Source organism: Salmo trutta, chromosome 2, assembly GCF_901001165.1.
Source record: "Salmo trutta chromosome 2, fSalTru1.1, whole genome shotgun sequence".
Classification (NCBI taxonomy): Eukaryota; Metazoa; Chordata; class Actinopteri; order Salmoniformes; family Salmonidae; genus Salmo; species Salmo trutta.
Window position 1 is genome coordinate 46,266,670 of NC_042958.1, and position 21,410 is coordinate 46,288,079.

The window sequence follows — 21,410 nt, forward strand, 5'->3', positions numbered from 1 at the left end:
GTCTACTATTATGGTATTAAAGGAAGACATTACACAGCCATATTAACTGAGAAAACATTTCTTATAAATTCAAGAGAAGACATTTTAATTAGGAGACCAGTTCAGGAGTACGGTGTAATACATTATCAGACTCAGAACATGATATCACAACCAGTCTAACAATGTTAATGAACAGTCACACATGCCAGTTTTTAAAATCATTAGGAATTCTTAATGAAATATTACCATGTGAAACTATTCACAACCTTAGTTTTTTTAAATGTGTAAGTTTTTAACCAGTTCAATAACATGTAATATGAATGTCAGAATTAATGAACAATAATAATTAACCTAGTGAACAATAAGTCATTAATCTGTTTATTTATTGTGTGTTTGAGGCCTATCAGTGGGAAAGCTGGGGGGGTTTCTTCTAGTTGATAAGTTTATTGAAGTCTGGGGTGATGGTTGACAGGGCAACTCAGAGGTCATGCTGGCTGTCCAGTTTGTTTCTGCTTTTAGTTGTTTTCAGCACGGCCATAGCAGAGAAGCCACTTTCACACAGATATGTAGTGCTGAACGGCAGCATGATTCTGATTGCATGGCAGGCGAGAGCAGGATATTCTCCCACTATGCTGCACCAGAACTGTGGCAGTGTCATTTCCACGATGAGCATGTTCAGTCCGTGATCAAACGACAGCTCCACCAGCTGATCCTCTTCAGTTGCTTGGTAACGTGACGCTTCTCATCTCCTCTCGAAAGGGGTCCCGTATCCAGTCGTCTTGTCTCCTGTTCTCCTCCAGGAAGTAGTGGCAAAACTTTCCCTGCAGCTTGACAAGATGCTGTTTAACGGTTTTTTTCAGTGTCGCCGTGTGCTTTGTTGATCAGATTCTGAATCTCGAAATCATCATTAGGAAACATGTCAATACTCCCATTAGAAACATGACTTTTCCCAAACGGTAAGTGTCACGTTCGTCGTAGGAAGGAGACCAAAGCGCAGCGTGGGTATCGTTCCACATCTTTTATTTGAATGTGAAACTTTGCAAAACAAACAAACTACAAACAACACAAACCGTGATGAAAGAGGTGCCACATGCACTAACTCAAAATAATCTCCCACAAACACAGGTGGGAAAAACAACTAATTAAATATGATCCCCAATTAGAGACAATGATGACCAGCTGCCTCTAATTGGGGATCTAACAAAAATCGCAACAGAAAAAAGAAACTAGAACCAAAACATAAACTAGATAATCCCCCCCAGTCACGCCCTGACCTACTCTACCATAGAAAATAAGAGCTCTCTATGGTCAGGACGTGACAGTAAGCTTCATCTTGAAGGCATCCACTTGGTCCCTCTGTTCAAATCGATTGTGCCCCCTCCCTTGCATTGACACATTGAGCGAATTCAGATGATAAAAAATATCTGCCAGGTAGGCAACCCGTGCGAGACATTCCTCACAATCTAAATGTTCAGGCAGAGATTACTTGTTTTCCGAAAGAAATGCAGCAATATCCGCTTGAAGCACATAAAAGCGACCCAACACTTTACCCCTGGAAAGCCAGCGGACCTCTGCATGATAAAGCACCTACTGGTGCTAGCTCATCATATCCCTACAGAAGGCCTGGAAACACCTTTTCTTTTTTATATAGCTGACACACTTGATCATCCCTGGAGAGTGTTGTGGAGCTCAGGCACCATGTCCTTCGCTGCCAATGGCTCCCTGTGTAGGAAGCAGTGGTTCCACATCCGTCGCACTCGATGCTCTCTCCAGGATCCGCTTTACTACTCCGAAGTGCTTTCCCGTAATGGCAGCTGCCCCATCAGTGGTCACACCGACTCACTCATCCCAGACCAGTCCCACGGAGCACAGGTGCATATCCATTGTGTTAAAGACAGGCTCTGCAGTGGTGGTGGGAAAATCAGCACTAAAGAGGAACTGCTCCTCGAAGTTATTATCCCACACGTGTCTAACATAAACCATTAGAATTGCATGGTAGTGATGGGCGTTCCGGTTGTTTTCAGTGAGCCGGATCCTTCAGCTCAGCTCACCAAAAAGAGCTGTCTCTTTTGGCTCCCAAACGGCTCTTTAATAAATAATATGTTTTTGTATTTTTTCAAGTCAAACAGTTGGCGATAGTTTGACTATGATTGGTGTTAAAACAATTCTAATGAAGTTATTAAATGAAATCATACTCTACCTTAACCACAATGTATTTAAAAATGCATTGGTTTGTTATGAAAAAAATGCTATTAAACATTTGCATTTAAAGTGTAACTTTTTAATGTATATAAACAAACTGCATATACAGTTGAAGTCAGAAGTTTACACACACTTAGGTTGGAGTCATTAAAACTCATTTTTCAACCACTCCACAAATTTCTTGTGAACAAACTATAGTTTTGGCAAGTCGGTTAGGACATCTATTTTGTGCATGACAAGTAATTTTTCCAACAATTGTTTATATAGACAGATTGTATCACAATTCCAGTGGGTCAGAAGTTTACATACACTAAATTGACTGTGCCTTTAAACAGCTTGGAAAATTCCAGAAAATTATGTAGACTTTAGAAGCTTCTGATAAGCTAATTGGCATCATTTGAGTCAATTGGAGGTGTACCTGTGGATGTATTTCAAGGCCTACCTTCAAACTCAGTGCCTCTGCTTGACATCATGGGAAAATCAAAAGAAATCAGCCAAGACCTCAGAAAAAAATGGCGGACCTCCACAAGTCTGGTCATCCTTGAGAGCAATTTCCAAATGCCTGAAGGTACCATGTTCATCTATACAAACAATAGTAAGTATAAACACCATGGGACCACACAGCCGTCAAACCGCTCAGCAAGGAGACGCTTTCTGTCTCCTAGAGATGAAGATACTTTGGTGCGAAAAGTGCAAATCAATCCCAGAACACCAAAGGACCTTGTGAAGATGCTGGAGGAAACAGGTACAAAAGTATCTATATCCACAGTAAAACGAGTCCTATATCGATATAACCTGAAAGACTGCTCAGCAAGGAAGAAGCCACTACTCCAAAACCGCCATTAAAAAAGACAGACTACGGTTTGCAACTGCACATGACAAAGATTGTACTTTTTGGAGAAATATCCTATGGTCTGATGAAACAAAAATAGAACTGTTTGGCCATAATGAACATTTATGTTTGGAGGATAAAGGGGGAGGCTTGCAAGCCGAAGAACACCATCCCAACCGTGAAGCACGGCAGCATCATGTTGTGGGGCTGCTTTGCTGCAGGAGGGACTAGTGCACTTCACAAAATAGATGGCATCATAAGGTTGGAAAATTATGTGGATATATTGAAGCAACATCTCAAGACATCAGTCATGAAGTTAAAGCTTGGTCGCAAATGGGTCTTCCAAATGGACAATGACCCCAAGCATACTTCCAAAGTTGTGGCAAAATGGCTTAAGGTCAACAAAGTCAAGGTATTGGAGTGGCCATCACAAAGCCCTGACCTCAATCCAATAGAAAATGTGTGGGCAGAACTGAAAAAGCGTGTGCAAGCCAGGAGGCCTACAAACCTGACTCAGTTACACCAGTTCTGTCAGGAGGAATGGGCCAATATTCACCCAATTTATTGTGGGAAGCTTGCGGAAGGCTACCTGAAACGTTTGACCCAAGTTAAGCAATTTAAAGGCATGGCTACCAAATACTAATTGAGTGTATGTAAACTTCTTCTCTCAGTAATTATTTGTCACATTTTCGAGAAGACCCTCTCAGAGGGAACGGATGTGGCCACTATGCAGAGTCTCCCTGTTATGACTTTAGTAAGCCGTGGGTAGAGAGAGGCCTTGTTCTTCCACCAGCTCAGAGGATCTGCAGATCCTCCAAATAGGATCGGACCTCCATTATGGCATCTGCTGAGGGATTCCTTCGTGCTGCATCCCCAGTTGCTCTCTCGTCAAACAGCATCCAAACAGCAGACGTTTGTGGCACTACTGCTGGTGCTTGTGCTCCATCTGATCCCTCTTCTTCCTGTTGCCTGAGCCAGATGACTGCTGGGGCTGTTCCTCCCTGCTGCTGTGGTTATTCTTTGAAGAGCCTCATCAATCGCTCTGGCATCACTGAAGGCTAACTTCTTAAACCTGGGGTCAAGTGCAGCGGTTTCTGATAGCACGTGATTATATTCCATTCTGTGCAACTTTCTGTCCATTGATGAACATAGGGTGTCCATCAACTCTGTCACATGTCCCGTGGTTACATTTGCTTCTCTCTGGCGGCTGGCTGTGTTTTGCTGCAGACCCTTACACATGAGTATCATTTTTGAGGCTGTCAGATCGCTGAAAAGAGAACAGTAACTTATTAGTTCATGTTTTACATTTACGTAATTTAGCAGACGCTCTTATCGAGAGCGACTTACAAATTGGTGCATTCACCTTATGATATCCAGTGGAACAACCACTTTACAATAGTACATCTATATATATTTTTTGGGGGGGGGGTTAGAAGGATTACTTTATCCTATCCCAGGTATTCCTTAAAGAGGTAGGTTTTTTGAGAAGGGGTGCAACTCTCGCTTTCTTGAAGATGGAAGGGACGTAGCCAGCGGTCAAGGATGAGTTGATGAGCGAGGTGAGGTAAAGGAGAAGGTCTCCGGAAATGGTCTGGAGAAGAGGGGATAGGGTCAAGCGGGCAGGTTGTTGGGCGGCCGGTCGTCACAAGTTTTCATCTGGAGAGAGAGGTGAGAAAGAGGTCAAAGCATAGGGTAGGGCAATGTGAGCAGGACCAGCGGTGTCGTTTGACTTAACAAATGAGGATCGGACGTCGTCAACCTTCTTTTCAAAATGGTTGACGAAGTCATCCGCAGAGAGGGATGGGGGGAGGATTCCGGAGGGAGGAGAAGGTGGCAAAGAGCTTCCTAGGGTTAGAGGCAGATGCTTGGAATTTAGAGTGGTAGAAAGTGGCTTTAGCAGCAGAGACAGAGGAAGAAAATGTAGAGAGGAGGGAGTGAAAAGATGCCAGGTCCGCAGGGAGGCTAGTTTTCCTCCATTTCCGCTCGGCTGCCCGGAGCCCTGTTCTGGGAGCTCGCAATGAGTCATCAAGCCACGGAGCAGGAGGTGAGGACCGAGCCGGCCGGGAGGATAGGGGACATAGAGAGTCAAAGGATGCAGAAAGGGAGGAGAGGAGGCAGAATCAGGAGATTGGTTGGAGAAGGATTGAGCAGAGGGAAGAGATGATAGGATGGAAGAGGAGAGAGTAGCAGGAGAGAGAGAGTGAAGGTTGCGACGGCGCAATACCATCTGAGCAGGGGCAGTGTGAGTAGTATTGGAGGAGAGCGAGAGGGAAAAGGATACAAGGTAGTGGTCGGAGACTTGGAGGGGAGTTGCAGTGAGATTGGTAGAAGAACAGCATCTAGTAAAGATGAGGTCAAGCGTATTGCCTGCCTTGTGAGTAGGGGGGACGGTGAGATTAAGAGTGGAAAGAAGGAGGCAGAGAGAAATGAGTCAAAGGTAGACATAGGGAGGTTAAAGTCACCAAGAACTGTGAGGGGTGAGCCATCCTCAGGAAAGGAGCTTATCGAGGCGTCAAGCTCATTGATGAACTCTCCAAGGGAACCTGGAGGGCGATAAATGATAAGGATGTTAAGCTTGAATGGGCTAGTGACTGACAGCATGGAATTCAAAGGAGGAGATAGACAGATGGGTCAGGGGAGAAAGAGAGAATGTCCACTTGGAAGAGATGAGGATTCCAGTGCCACCACCCCGCTGACCAGATGCTCTCGGGGTATGCGAGAACACGTGGTCAGATGAGGAGAGAGCAGTAGGAGTAGCAGTGTTATCTGTGGTAATCCATGTTTCCGTCAGCGCCAAGAAGTCGAGGGACTGGATCTCCACAGTGACCTGCTCAAAGGGTTCCAGGACTCTGCGCACCACCACCTCCCATCCCTCTTGGGTCAGAGCATCAACAGGTGCATTGACAATAGCCAGGGCAGAGATGGCATCCTTTGCATCAAGAAACCACTTCAACATATAAAATGTTGAATTCCACCTTGTAGTGCAGTCTTGTTTAGGCCTCAGCTCAGGCATCTCCATCTGGCGTTGTGTAGACTTTAGTTTTTCAGCACCTACTGTGCTCCTGTGGAAGTATTCCACAGCTGCTTTCACTTTGTCCACAGTGGGATTCATCACCTTCAGAACATCTTACAATCAGGTTGATTGTGTGGGCAAGACATGGATGATGGGTTTATTTTAACATTTTCATGGCTTTGGTTATGTTAGCTGCATTGTCATTAAGACAACAGACCACTTTTCCATCTACTTGCCATTCTCTGGCCACAACAGTTCCTCTGCCAAGTTCTGAGGTGTGTCTGTTGCTAAACTCAAAGCAGTCCAGAAGACAGCTAGACATCGAAAAAATCTTCAGTGAAGTGACATGTAACCAACATGAAAGAAGTGATGTCCAGCAGTCAGTGGTAAGGCAAACTGCAGTAGGTTTTTGGACTCTTTCCCTCACTGAAGCCTGTGTGCTCTCGTACAGTTGTGGAATAAGTGATTTTAAAAAAGGGATTTCCTGCTTGGAATTGTGGACATTGGATTTAGACTTGCTATAATTTCTAAAACCTCTCCTCCACGATAGTAAATGGCGACAATCATTTTAGCCAACGCAATATCAATTTGGCCTCGTTTTGCTACAGACAGACTTTGGCATAAACTGGTCCATAGAAGACTGCGTTGCTGTGGGTCGCGGAGTAGGCCTACTTGCCTGAGTGGATTTATCTCCACGTGTGGAGGTGCTGGCTCCACCACTATCACTAGCAGGCCCGCTAGTTTCTCGAAGCTCCGCTACAGCTAGCTTCACAGTTGGGTGCACAGTTCCCATATGCCGGTGTAGTTTGTGCGTAGAACTGGATTTATATGGGATTGAACATCTCTGGAGACACCTGAATATAGCGACGCTCCCCATCCAACCTGACAGAGCTTGAGAGGATCTGTAGAGAAGAATGGGAGAAACTCCACAAATACAGGTGTGCCAAGCTTGTAGCATCATACCCAAGAATACTCAAGGCTGTAATCACTGCCAAAGGTGCTTCAACAAAGTACTGAGTAAATTGTTTGAATACTAACGTAAATGTGATATCAGTTTTTATTTTCTATAAATTAGCAAAGACTTCTAAAAACCTGTTTTTGCTTTGTCATTATGTGGTGTTGTGTGTAGATTGATGAGGGGAAAAAACAATTTAATCAAATTTAGAATAAGACTAACGTAACACAATGTGGAAAAAGTCAAGGTGTCACGTTCGTGAGGAAAGACGGACCAAGGCACAGCGTGATTAGAGTTCCACATCTTTAATATACAGTGAAACTTCCACAAAACAAACAACGAAACGTGACCTAACTGGTGCAACAAGCACATACAAAACAATATCCCACAAATGCAGGTGGGAGAAAGAGCTTCCTAAATATGATCCCCAATCAGAGGCAACTGTCTCGTCCTGGCCAGTATAAGGGTTAATTTGTATTGAAGTTTGGTCAGGACGTGGCAGAGGGTATTTGTTTTATGTGTTTCAGGGTGGTGTTTTGGTAAAAGGGTGTTTGATTTAGTATTTCCGGGTTTTTGGTTTATGGTCTATGTGTAGTCTAGTAAGTGTGTTTCTATGGTTGGTTAATTGGGATTGGGATTCTCAATTGAAGGCAGGTGTTTTCCCTTTTGCCTTTGATTGAGAGTCCCATATATGAGGGTGTGTTTGTCACTGGTGGGAGATTGTTCTGAGTTTAGCCTTGTGCCTTGCCAGACTGTCTGTAGTTCGTTTCGGAGTGTTCCTTTTGATTTAATAAATGTTCAAAATGAACAACCGCATGCCTGCTGCGTTTTGGTCCTCCTTCACCGACGACAACCGTGACAGCAACGATTACCAGCTGCCTCTAATTGGGAACTATATAACTCACCAACAGAAAACTGTCTAGAACATCCCCCAGTCACGCTCTGACCTAAACACCATAGAGAACTGAGGGCTCTTTATGGTCAGGGCATGACACAAGGGGTCTGAATACTTTCCAAATGCACTGATAGATGTACACACTTTTTTTGTGTCTTGATACATTTTTTGGGGAAACCTGGCTTCCCTTGCCATCCATGTATACAAGCCAATGAGAGCAAATGCGAGTATCATGTAGTAGCCTAAACCGATCGACGTTAGATTGATCTGGACCATGACCCCCCGCCCACTTTACACCGTTCATCATTAGCCTCTCTAGGGTAGGAGGCAGTATTTGCACGGCCAGATAAAAAAAACGTACCGATTTTAATCTGGTTATTACTACTGCCCAGAAACTAGAATATGCATATAATTGTTTGATTTGGATAGAAAACACCCTAAAGTTTATAAAACTGTTTGAATGGTGTCTGTGGGTATAACATAACTCATATGGCAGGCAAAAACCTGAGAAGATTCTGTACAGGAAGCGCCCTCTCTGACCATTTCTTGGCCTTCTACACTCTATTGAAAACTGAGGATCTCTGCTGTAACGTGACACTTCCTACGGCTCCCATAGGCTCTCAGAGGGCGCCAGAACGTTGAATGTTGACTTTGCAGCCCATGGCTGAAAAACAGTAGCGCATTTGGTAAGTGGTCGATCTGAGAACAATGAGACCGGGGCGCACATGCACGTGAAGAGTCCATTTTAGATTTTGAGTCTGAACGAAAACAGGGTTTCCCGGTCGGAATATTATCGCTTTTTTACGAGAAAAATCGCATAAAAATTGATTTTAAACAGCGGTTGACATGCTTCGAAGTACGGTAATGGAATATTTAGATTTTGTCACGATACGCGCGTCACCCTTCGGATAGTGTCTTGAACGCACGAACAAAACAGAGGATATTTGAACATAACTATGGATTATTTTGAACCAAACCAACATTTGTTATTGAAGTAGAAGTCCTGGGAGTGCATTCTGACAAAGAACAGCAAAGGTAATCCAATTTTTCTTATAGTAAATCTGAGTTTGGTGAGTGCCAAACTTGGTGGGTGTCAAAATAGCTAGCCCGTGATGGCGAGCTATCTACTCAGAATATTGCAAAATGTGCTTTTGCCGAAAAGCTATTTTATAATCGGACATAGCGATTGCATAAAGGAGTTCTGTATCTATAATTCTTAAAATAATTGTGTTTTTTGTGAACGTTTATCGTGAGTAATTTAGTAAATTCACCGGAGGTTTGCGGGGGGTATGCTAGTTCTGAACGTCACATGCTAATGTAAAAAGCTGGTTTTTGATATAAATATGAACTTGATTGAACAAAACATGCATGTATTGTATAACAATGTTCTAGTAGTGTCATCTGATGAATATCAAAGGTTAGTGCTGCATTTAGCTGTGGTTTGGGTTTATGTGACATTATATGCTAGCTTGAAAAATGGGTCTGATTATTTCTGGCTGGGTACTCTAACATAATCTAATGTTTTGCTTTCGTTGTAAAGCCTTTTTGAAATCAGACAGTGTGGTTAGATTAACGAGAGTCTTGTTTTTAAAATGGTGTAAAATAGTCATATGTTTGAGAAATTGAAGTAATAGCATTTCTAAGGTATGAATATCGCGCCACGGGATTCCACTGGCTGTTGAGTAGGTGGGACGATTTCATCCCACATACCCTAGAGAGGTTAACAACATTAATAAGGTAATTGAGATTGTTTCAAGAGTATAACACAATTGTATCATAAAAGAAAACATTGCCTGGGAGAGAACTTTGGATGCATTGGGCAGGACATATTTAGATCAGAAATAACAGAGGTCCAATAATTAATCCCTGTGGCACACCACACAATCTCCAGAGGGGGGGGGGATATATTGCATAGTCACAACATACAAGCACACAGTAATCAACGTCTCTTTTTCTCTCCTCTTTGGGACGAGGGGAAAATTGTTCAGGCTGTGACAGAATGTTCCATGGAAGATAGTTGGCTATAATCTCCCCCCCCCCCCCCCAGAATGCTAACTGACCATGGTTGATCTTCTCATCCAGGAGGGTGATGATTGCATAAGGTGCAGATTGGAAGCAGAGTGGTAACACAAACACAGCGTCATACAAATAGAACACGACAAATACTACAAATACTACATTTAACCCATTTCTGAGAATCAGCACACCTGCACATTTATTCCTGAAAAGTCCCAAATGTACCAATAGGCCCATTACACTACTTTCTCCAGCCATCTATACATGATGTTCTCTCCCATATAATGTCTGATTTGATTTATTTTACCTTTATTTAACTAGGCAAGTCAGTTAAGAACATATTCTTATTTTCAATGACGGCCTAGGAACAGTGGGTTAACTGCCTTGTTCAGGGGCAGAACGACAGATTTTTACCTTGTCCACTCGGGGATTTGATCTTGCAACCTTTCGGTTACTAGTCCAACGCTCTAACCACTAGGGAAAATACAATTCAAAATTGGTAGTACATACAATACAGTATTAATTATAAAATGGCTAATCTTAATAAACAGTTTGACCATTTCGCTCACTGAAACAACCAATACAAAATGTATATTTCTACATAATGGTGCATAAACCTAGGACTACTCATTGGAATTTTCCACATAAACAAATACAAAATGTATGTTAAATCTACAGCGTATATAAAAATACAGAACGTATTAAAAGTAACGCAACAATCTACCTCTTCGTTCTGGTAGGCTGTGACGGCTATGAACTGCGTCTCCGGGAAGGAGTGGCTCGTTGTCACGGTTGTTTGAATGATCAGACCAACGCGCAGCATGGTTGTGGTCCCACATAATTAAACGTGAAACTGAATGCAATATACTTGAAAAAACCAACAAACCGTGACGCAGCGAGGAAAACACACTACTCAAAAGATAATCACCCACAAAACAGGAAGCGAAAAACCCCTACTTAAATATGATCTCTAATCAGAGGCAACGAGGATCAGCTGCCTCCAATTAGAGATCAACCCAAACAATCCCAACATAGAAATAGAAAAACTAGAACTTAAACATAGAAATAGAAAACATAGAACAAACACCCCCTGTCACGTCCTGACCTACTCTACCATAGAAAATAACAACTTACTATGGTCAGGACGTGACACTCGTGATCATCCTCTGAGGCCCTCTGAAGCCCGCGATATGGATACGTGGCTCATATTTATGCAATGAGTTCAATATGATCAACAAAAAAATATAAATATATATATATATATACCAAAAATAAAGCAAAAGTTCAATAATAGGCTTTCGGTTTCAGTTGAAAATCGACGTACCTTTTATTTAAATCGAAAATTGTGATTGATGGTGTTTACACGTAGGATAAGCTCCATTACTTGACGTTTGCCTATCTAAATGGTTATCAAAATCAGCACTCAAAAGCCTATGCATTTTAATTGATAAGACTGTTATCGCCCTAACCTGGCCTCCTCCATTAAGTTTGTTGGTGAGTTTGACTTTACTGAATGAGACCGAATCTTTCATCCAGCGCGCTCCGGGTGGATGTATACGCAGCTCGGGGCTTGAGGCTCGGGCTTGCCCCCAGGGACCCACTCCCCGTTAACGTATTTCCACCAGTGGTTGTCCGCAGCCACGAAGTCCAGCAGGAACGAGTACATGGCGTTCGGATCCAGCCCAGAAACATCCACTTTCAGCACCGGGAACATGCGCATTTGAAACAAAGGAAGATAGAATAGAAGGTGTTCTTATTTCATCCATTCTAGTAATACAGTATATATAATCTATTTTAGGATATTGGGCATTGATGACGCTGATGTCAAGTGAACACCTGGTTAATGTATAGACCATGTGAATATTAATAAGCGTAAGTGTTACGTAAGGTTTAGACCTTATAGAAAAACTCTAAATATATGTCATCAATGAAGGTGTGCAATCTTTTTTCATTTAATTACTGTGATATCATAGCAATGTTTTGATCACACGTTCAACACTCTACATTTGTTATATAGGCCTACCTGCTTTCTTCTATTTATAAATGAACAAGACATACGAATTTAAAAGACCGTTCTAAAGAAAAGGCTATTTAGTTTAATTTGGCACATGAATTCTATCAGGTAGCCGAAACATAAATAATTTAAATGCTATTTTAATTTGACCAACATTTAACTAGGCAAGTCAGTTAAGAACAAATTATTTTTACAATGAAAATATAGGACAAAACACACATCATGACAAGAGAGACACCACAACACTACATAAAGAGAGACCTAAGACAACAACCAAGCATGGCAGCAAAACAACATGACAACATGATAATAGGCTTAAAGTAACCAAAAATCATACAATGTAGAATATATATATATATATATATATATATATATATATATATATATACAGTACAAGTCAAAAGTTTGGACACCTACTCATTTAAGTTTTTTTGTTTTTTTTACTATTTTCTTTAAAACTCGTCAAAAATATGAACTAACACATATGGAATCATATAATAAACAAAAATTGTTAAATAAATCGAAATGTATTTTATATTTGAGATTCTTCAAAGTAGCCACCCTTTGCCTTGGTGACAGCTTTGCACACTCTTGGCATTCTCTCAAATTTGGACTTATCAGACCAAAGGACAGATCTCCACCGGCCTAATGTCCATTGCTCGTGTTTCTTGGCCCAAGCAAGTCTCTTCTTCTTATTGGTCTCCTTTAGTAGTGGTTTATTTGCAGCAATTTGACCATGACGGCCTGATTCACGCCGTCTCCTCTGAACAGTTGATGTTGATGTGTCTATTACTTGAACTCTGAAGCATTTATTTGGGCTGCAATTTCTGAGGCTGGTAACTCTAATGAACTTATCCTCTGCAGCAGAGGTAACTCTGGGTCTTCCTTTCCTGTGGTGGTCTTCATGAGAGCCAGTTTCATCATAGAGCTTGATGGTTTTTGCGACTGCACTTGAAGAAACTTTCAAAGTTCTTGAAATTTTCCGGATTGACTAACTTTCATGCCTTAAAAGCAATGAGGGACTATCGTTTCTCTTTGCTTATTTCAGTTGTTCTTGACATAATATGGACTTGGTCTTTTACCAAATAGGGATATCTTCTGTATAACAACCCTACCTTGTCACAACACAACTGATTGGCTCAAACACATTAAGAAGAAAGAAATTCCACAAATGAACTTTTATCAAGGCACACCTGTTAATTGAAATGCATTCCAGGTGACTACTTCATGAAGCTGGTTGAGAAAATGCCAAGAGTGTGCAGAGCTGTCATCAAGACAAAGGGTGGCTACTTTAAATAATCTAAAATCTAAAATATATTTTCATTTGTTAAACACTTTTTTTGGTTACTACATGATTCCATATATGTTATTTAATCATTTTGATGTCTTCACTATTTTATATATATATATATGCCATACAATTTGGGTTACTATCATTTCATTTGTGAGTTCCGTGAACTTCTGCCACTGTTCGTTCTCATCCAAGTCGACTTTGAGTTGTCTCTCCTTGGGATCGCCCTTTTCGCTTCCCGCCTGTAGCTCGTTCTCCACGGCAGTGAGAAGGTGGTCCACCCCGTACTGTGTCGTCTTCCCCGGGCCGCCCCGCCACCTATGGACATTCTATCCAACAGCTCCACGGTTGAAAAATAACGTATTACGCCCTTCGATGCAAAAATAAAAAGTTGATTTTGTGCCGCTTTTATGCTCCCAAATACGCTATCTGTCCCCTCATATGTCCCCTTGGATAGATCCAATCTTCTCCACTAGATTGCAAGTTTCCAAATATATAGCCCACTCCTAAATCCCAGTCCGTCGCCGGATAGTTCTTTGGATGATCGCTGGTTGGCTGTTCTTAGCTTTGATGTATTCCGTCTGGTCAGCCATTGGTTGTGTGCGGCCATATGAGTAGGACTAGGAAGGATGGGTAATGTGTCTGAAATCGATTGCTCACCATGCTTTATTACTTCAATCTGTCGATATTTACACATACACTAGCCCATATTAAAGACACACCTGCAGAAAGAAACCGAGATCTGAACTTTAAGGTATAGTTTTACTAAGCTCTATACTGAAGACTGTATGTTCTGATGGGTAGGACTCAGCTCTATAGGCTAATGCATACAATTATTTATTTCTGATACTCAAGCTCTAATCAGATAGACAGAAGATATTTTAATTATATTTGTTAAAAAAAAAAATTCTCTGCAAAATACATGCTTGGAAGTTTTCCTCCAATAAAGCACTTTATATTTTACCACATTATTTAAAACATTTAGCTGCTTTTCCTCATCAATAATAATCCTGACTGAAATCATTTGCAAACCATTTCCCACGAAGACCATGATTAAAGGTGAGGCCTATTAAATATGTTAGTAGAGTCCTGGGATGTAGTCAGGTAGGTGACAAAACACAGGAAATGCAGTCCAGGCCATAACGCATACCATTAGCCATAGCAACAGGTCTGTCAAACACATTTTAGCAAGTTTTTTTATTAGGTTAAATCATTCACAATCAGAATCAATCAAGTGAGTAGAAAGTGTCATTCTAAATACACATTGGTTACATTTCTCTTAAAAATAATTGGTAGCTAAAGAATTGCTTTTCTATTCATTATTTGCCTTTAGTTCTTTACTCATATTGTTGATGATACATTCTATAAGTAAAATACATACTGCTAATAATACATTTTATTTGTAAAAACATTTCTAATTTTACAAACTATATCATTTTGTTGTTGTTGTTGTTATAGTCAAAGAGAAACAAAATAGGAATCCAGATTAGTAGGCTATACTCTGTTCACACTCAAAGTGAACTGGTCTCAAAGTGAACTGGTCTCAAAGTGAACTGGTCTCAAAGTGAACTGGTCTCAAAGTGAACTGGTCTCAAAGTGAACCTGGTCTCAAAGTGAACTGGTCTCTAAGTGAACTGGTCTCTAAGTGAACTGGTCTCTAAGTGAACTGGTCTCTAGGTGAACTGGTCTCTAGGTGAACTGGTCTCTCAGTGAACTGGTCTCAAAGTGAACGGGTCTCTCAGTGAACGGGTCTCTCAGTGAACGGGTCTCTCAGTGAACTGGTCTCAAAGTGAACTGGTCTCAAAGTGAACTGGTCTCAAAGTGAACGGGTCTCTCAGTGAACTGGTCTCTCAGTGAACGGGTCTCTCAGTGAACGGGTCTCTCAGTGAACTGGTCTCTCAGTGAACTGGTCTCAAAATAATACATCATCTCATAATCCTTTTATCTTATTCATGTTATTGGTGATTGGTGATTGTTGTAGCCTAGTGGCCTTCACGTCAAAAGAAGATACCTAATAGGCTGTCTCCTCGTCATAATTCCTCCAAAGCTTATATCCACAACCGATCACCTAAACAACAGAAATAGAACATGCATTGGTTATGTTTTACGATGCATTATAACCTGCAGGCTTTAAGGGTTAACGTTACTGATGTGTTAAACTCTGAAACATTCTCCAAACTGCAGTAACTCTGTAGCCTGTCAAGAGAAATCTCTTACCCCTGAAGGGTTGCGTTGACACACATCCTCTATGGATAAAGGCTCAGGAGTCTTGCTACATATTTCTGTGTTTCTGAAGAAGAACAACATGACAATAACCATATGAGATGGAATGACAGCACCCGGCAGATCTGGGACCAGTGATAGATTAGTGGAGGTAGGCTAAACTACCTACCCAGCAGAGGGTGTGGTCCTCAGCCCAAGCCCTTCCAGGCCCAGGCTAGGGACCTCTGAATCCTCTGGGTTGATCCTATCCCATTCCTGGTAGGACAGAGGAGGAGGAGGAGGGAGAGGAAGGAGAGGAGGAAGGTTCCCAGCACACCTCTTCTTCTTCTCTTCGTTAGAGTGAACACTCGGAAATACATACTGTGTCTATGGTAGGATGCCAAGGAGAAATTCAATTAAAAGTTTCAAAGATTAATTTCTGATGATTGCTGAAGTCAATGGTGAAGTCTATTATATTTTTATTTAGTTCATTAATAAATGTAATATGATACAAAATATAAAAATGCTGTTCATTCGCAGAAATGCTCAAATCATATGACTATAAAGTAATATTACAACTGTTTCCCCAAATAGCAGTTGCTATGGCAGCTTACAATTCAGGAACACAAATTGGAAATAGCCGATATAACATAAATGTGTGATATTCTGTCCTCCATAACGGAGGAGGGCTCTTGGATGCGTTGTGGTGAGGGATTGTGTTACCATATCTTGGACTGGGGTCTGAGGCAACACACAATGTATTTGATATATACATTGTACAAGCAAACAAATCAGAAAATGGTGTTAGATTTTTTTTTTAAATGAATAGAAATCATTTTTTTATTCTCTGTTTTGTTCATGTACTTTAAGCATGAAACAAACTCTCAAATAAAGAAACTGTCTCTTTGTTTTTAAATGCAGTGGTTGTCGTAGGTAGGACTTGTAATCTTATTGTCTATTGTAAATCACCACACCTGTTCCCACTCCACTAATTGTAAATCACCACACCTGTTCCCACTCCACTAATTGTCAATCACCACACCTGTTCCCACTCCACTAATTGTATATCACCACACCTGTTCCCACTCCACTAATTGTCAATCACCACACCTGTTCCCACTCCACTAATTGTAAATCACCATACCTGTTCCCACTCCACTAATTGTCAATCACCACACCTGTTCCCACTCCACTAATTGTCAATCACCACACCTGTTCCCACTCCACTAATTGTAAATCACCATACCTGTTCCCACTCCACTGATTGTCAATCACCACACCTGTTCCCACTCCACTAATTGTAAATCACCACACCTGTTCCCACTCCACTAATTGTATATCACCACACCTGTTCCCACTCCACTAATTGTCAATCACCACACCTGTTCCCACTCCACTAATTGTCAATCACCATACCTGTTCCCACATTCCCTAATTGCTTGCCTCTCCTGCACCATATAGGCATTCATTCTCACTGGCAAGAAAGATGGAGAGAAGGCGCACTAATGTGTCCAACCTGGCACATTTAGTTATGCTGGAGAGTTTCCTTTGTCAGTGAGTGAGTGAGTGAGTGAGTGAGTGAGTGAGTGAGTGAGTGAGTGAGTGAGTGAGCCTTATAATTTATTGGAGAATGTTTATTAATGTTTATGTCTAAAGCTTTCAGCTCAATTCATTTAGTTTGAATGCTGCTGTCATTGTCTTACACCTGGATCACACCGATAGAGTCATTGTGCGAAATAATACGCAGCATCATCTAGATATGTGTGCAACAAAAGTTTAACATTCACCTTCTGCTACCATTTCTGTCAAGCCGTCTGCGCATACAGTTTGACACATTACGTTCCATATATATATATATATCCAACCATCTGGCAGACGGTACTGGAGCATCAGGACTCGGTCCAACAGGTTAAGAGACAGCTTCTACTTCCGGCCTATAAGGCTGTTGAATAGCTAACCCTAGAGATCTACCTAAACATACAGTACCTGGTGACCACCTGCACCTTAAGACTATTTGTACTGTCTTTTCTGCATACCCATTACAGACACACACATACTCACACGCTCTCTCACACACACACACATACTGTACATACATGCATAATACACACACAGATACACATTGTTAAGGGCGATCCAGACAGGAAGTGGAAGCAGAGTTTCCCATTCATTGTCAATCCAGGCGGAGCAGTCGGCGGTGGTCGTGCATGTAAAAGCCACTCAGCCAAGGCAGAAGAAATAGGAACCTGCTCTATTTTGGAAAACTCTGCTTGGGAGTTTTGCTTCCTGTTTAACCTTTGTTTAACTAGGCAAGTCAGTTAAGAACAAATTCTTATTTACAATGACGGCCTAGGAACAGTGGGTTAACTGCCTTGTTCAGGGGCAGAACGACAGATTTGTACCTTGTCAGCGTGGGGATTCAATCTAGCAACTCACCAGATCTTGGAAACTCCTCTTCTGTTCCCAGCAGCAGCACAGTGAGTGTCTGTCTCTGTCCAGTAGCAGTCTGCTCCAGCCCAGTCAGAGTTAACACCAAGCAGAGACAAACAAACTAGACTCAGTTTAAACTGAGATACCTTATTTTCTGTTTCCTTTCAAGCTTTTTAGACCTCAAACAAACTAGACTCAGTTTAAACTGAGATACCTTATTTTCTGTTTCCTTTCAAGCTTTTTAGACCTCAAACAAACTAGACTCAGTTTAAACTGAGATACCTTATTTTCTGTTTCCTTTCAAGCTTTCTAGACCTCAATGCAATTTCAGAATGTATGGGGATCATGTCCCCCCCGTCCCCAGTAAATGTTGCGCCCCTGGAAAATGTAGAGGAGGAGAAAGAAGAAGAACCAGAAGAAGAAGAAAAACAACAACATACCAACCTCTGAGAGACAGCCATATTGGTAAGGGACAGGGTTTGTTAGCTAGGTCATACCAACCTCTGAGAGACAGCCATATTGGTAAGGGACAGGGTTTGTTAGCTAGGTCATACCAACCTCTGAGAGACAGCCATATTGGTAAGGGACAGGGTTTGTTAGCTAGGTCATACCAACCTCTGAGAGAAAGCCATATTGGTAAGGGACAGGGTTTGTTAGCTAGGTCATACCAACCTCTGAGAGACAGCCATGTCGGTAAGGGACAGGGTTTGTTAGCTAGGTCATACCAACCTCTGAGAGACAGCTATGTTGATAAGGGACAGGGTTTGTTAGCTAGGTCATACCAACCTCTGAGAGACAGCCATGTCGGTAAGGGACAGGGTTTGTTAGCTAGGTCATACCAACCTCTGAGAGACAGCCATATTGGTAAGGGACAGGGTTTGTTAGCTAGGTCATACCAACCTCTGAGAGACAGCCATGTCGGTAAGGGACAGGGTTTGTTAGCTAGGTCATACCAACCTCTGAGAGACAGCCATGTCGGTAAGGGACAGGGTGTTAGCTAGCTAGGCATATCAAACTTTTAAGAGACAGCCATGTCAGTAAGGGACAAGGCCAGTTGGCCAGCTCGGCCATACCAACCTCAGAGAGACAGCCATGTTGGTAAGGGACAGTGTGTGTTAGCCAGCTCGGCCATACCAACCTCAGAGAGACAGCCATGTTGGTAAGGGACAGTGTGTGTTAGCCAGCTAGGCCATGCCAACCTCAGAGAGACAGCCATGTTGGTAAGGGACAGTGTGTGTTAGCTAGCTAGGCCATACCAACCTCTGAGAGACAGCCATGTTGGTAAGGGACAGGGTGTGTTTGCTAGCTAGGCTGTACCAACCTCTGAGAGACAGCCATGTTGGTAAGATACAGGATATGTTAGCTAGCTAGGCCATGCCAACCTCAGAGAGACAGCCATGTCGGTAAGGGACAGAGTTTGTTAGCTAGGTCATACCAACCTCTGAAAGAAAGCCATGTTGATAAGGGACATGGTTTGTTAGCTAGGTCGTACCAATCTCTGAGAGACAGCCATGTCGGTAAGGGACAGGGTGTGTTAACTTGCTAGGCCTTACCAACCTCTGAGAGACAGCCATGTTGGTAAGGGACATGTTGTATTAGCCAGCTAGGCCATACCAACATCTGAGAGACAGCCATGTTGGTAAGGGACAGGGTGTGTTAGCTAGCTAGGCCAAACCAACCTCTGAGAGACAGCCATGTTGGTAAGGGACAGGGTGTGTTAGCTAGCTAGGCCAAACCAACCTCTGAGAGACAGCCATGTTGGTAAGGGACAGGGTGTGTTAGCCAGTTAGGCCAAACCAACCTCTGAGAGACAGCCATATTGGTAAGGGACAGGGTGTGTTAGCCAGCTAGGCCATACTAACCTCTGAGAGACAGCCATGTTGGTAAGGGACAGGCTGTGCATGTGTCTCAGCATCCTCACAGTCATCTCTGCTCTCTTACTCTTCTCAGGTATCTCCTCAACTCCCTGCTCTCAATAAGGATATATGATACAATTAAATATATATGATACATATACAACACACAAACATATACAGGTATATTTAAATATATAGTACCAGTCAAAAGTTTAGACACACCTACTCATTCAAGGGTTTTTCTTTATTTTTACTATTTTCTAAATTTTAGAATAATAGTGAAGACATCAAAACTATGAAATTACACATATGGAATCATGTAGTAACCAAAAATGTATTAAACAAATTTTCGATTCTTCAAAGTAGCCACCCTTTGCCTTGATGACAGCTTTGCACAATCTTGGCATTCTCCCACCCAGCTTCACCTGGAATGCTTTTCCAACAGTCTTGAAGGAGTTCCCACATATGCTGAGCACTTGTTGGCTGCATTTCCTTCACTCTGCGGTCCGACTCATCCCCAACCATCACAACTGGGTTGAGGTCGAGGTCATCTGACGGAGCACTCCACCACTCTCCTTCTTGGTAGAATAGCCCAAATAGCCCTGGAGGTGTGTTGGGTCATTGTCCTGTTGAAAAACAAATGATAGTCCCACTAAGCACAAACCAGATGGGATGGCTTATCGCTGAAGAATGCTGTGGTTAGTAGCCATGCTGGTTAAATCACTGACAGTGTCACCAATAAAGCACCCCCACACCATCACACCTTCTCCTCCATGCTTCACGGTGGGAACCACACATATGGAGATCATCCGTTCACCTACTCTGCATCTCAAATTTGGACTCATCAGATCAAAGGACAGATTTCCACCGGTCTAATATCTTGGCCCAAGCTAGTCTCTTCTTATTATTGGTGTCCTTTAGTAGTGGTTTCTTTGCAGCAATTCGACCATGAAGGCCTGATTCACGCAGTCTCCTCTGAATAGTTGATGTTGAGATGTGTCTGTTACTTGAATTCTGTGAAGCATTTATTTGGGCTGCAATTTCTGAAGCTGGTAACTCCTAATGAACTCCTCTGCAGCAGAGGTAACTCTGGGTCTTCCTGTGACGGTCCTTATGAGAGCCAGTTTCATCATAGCGCTTGATGGTTTTTTCAACTGCAGTAGAAGAAACTTTCAAAGTTCTTGAAATTTTCCGGATTGAGTGACCTTCATGTCTTAAAGTAATGATGGACTGTCGTTTCTCTTTGCTTATTTCAGCTGTTCTTGCCATAATATGGCTTGGTATTTTACCAAATAGGGCTATCTTCTGTATACCAACACTACCTTGTCACAACACAACTGACTGGCTCAAATGCAGTACGAAGGAAAGAAATTCCACAAATTTACTTTTAACAAGGAACGTTAATTGAAATACATTCCAGGTGACTACCTCATGAAGCTGGTTGAGAGAATGCCAAGAGTGTGCATAGCTGTCATCAAGGCAAAGGGTGGCTACTTTGAAGAACCTCAGAAATAATATATATTTTGATTTATTTGACCCTTTTTTGATTACTACATGATTCCATATGTGTTATTTCATAGTTTTGATGTCTTCACTATTATTATACCATCTAGAAAATAGTAAAAATAAAGAAAAACCCTGGAGTGATTAGGTATGTCCAAACATTTGACTGGTACTGTATATGATACAATATACAGTCGTGGTCACAAGTTTTGAGAATGACAC

At 42.0% G+C, this 21,410-nt stretch overlaps 2 protein-coding genes across 2 annotated transcripts in view; both read right to left on the minus strand.

Annotated features, from left to right (window-relative positions):
* Nucleotides 1-695: 695 nt before the first annotated feature.
* tbxtb (T-box transcription factor Tb) lies at nt 696-14,248 on the minus strand. The gene is given in 7 exon segments (XM_029714776.1): nt 696-800; nt 10,617-10,671; nt 11,039-11,125; nt 11,363-11,435; nt 11,438-11,619; nt 13,330-13,526; nt 14,240-14,248. Coding segments are annotated over 7 exon segments (708 nt in total).
* Nucleotides 14,249-15,173: 925 nt separating this feature from the next.
* LOC115155875 (uncharacterized) overlaps nt 15,174-21,410 on the minus strand; it is a 46,417-nt gene continuing 40,180 nt past the window's right edge. Inside the window, exons 10-14 of the mRNA XM_029702881.1 lie at nt 19,692-19,795; nt 17,836-17,905; nt 15,590-15,786; nt 15,415-15,487; nt 15,174-15,265 (exon numbers count right to left, since the gene is read on the minus strand). Coding sequence (XP_029558741.1) covers nt 15,209-15,265; nt 15,415-15,487; nt 15,590-15,786; nt 17,836-17,905; nt 19,692-19,795 — 501 coding nt within the window. The 3' untranslated portion in view covers nt 15,174-15,208. The remainder of the gene's footprint in view (nt 15,266-15,414; nt 15,488-15,589; nt 15,787-17,835; nt 17,906-19,691; nt 19,796-21,410) is intronic.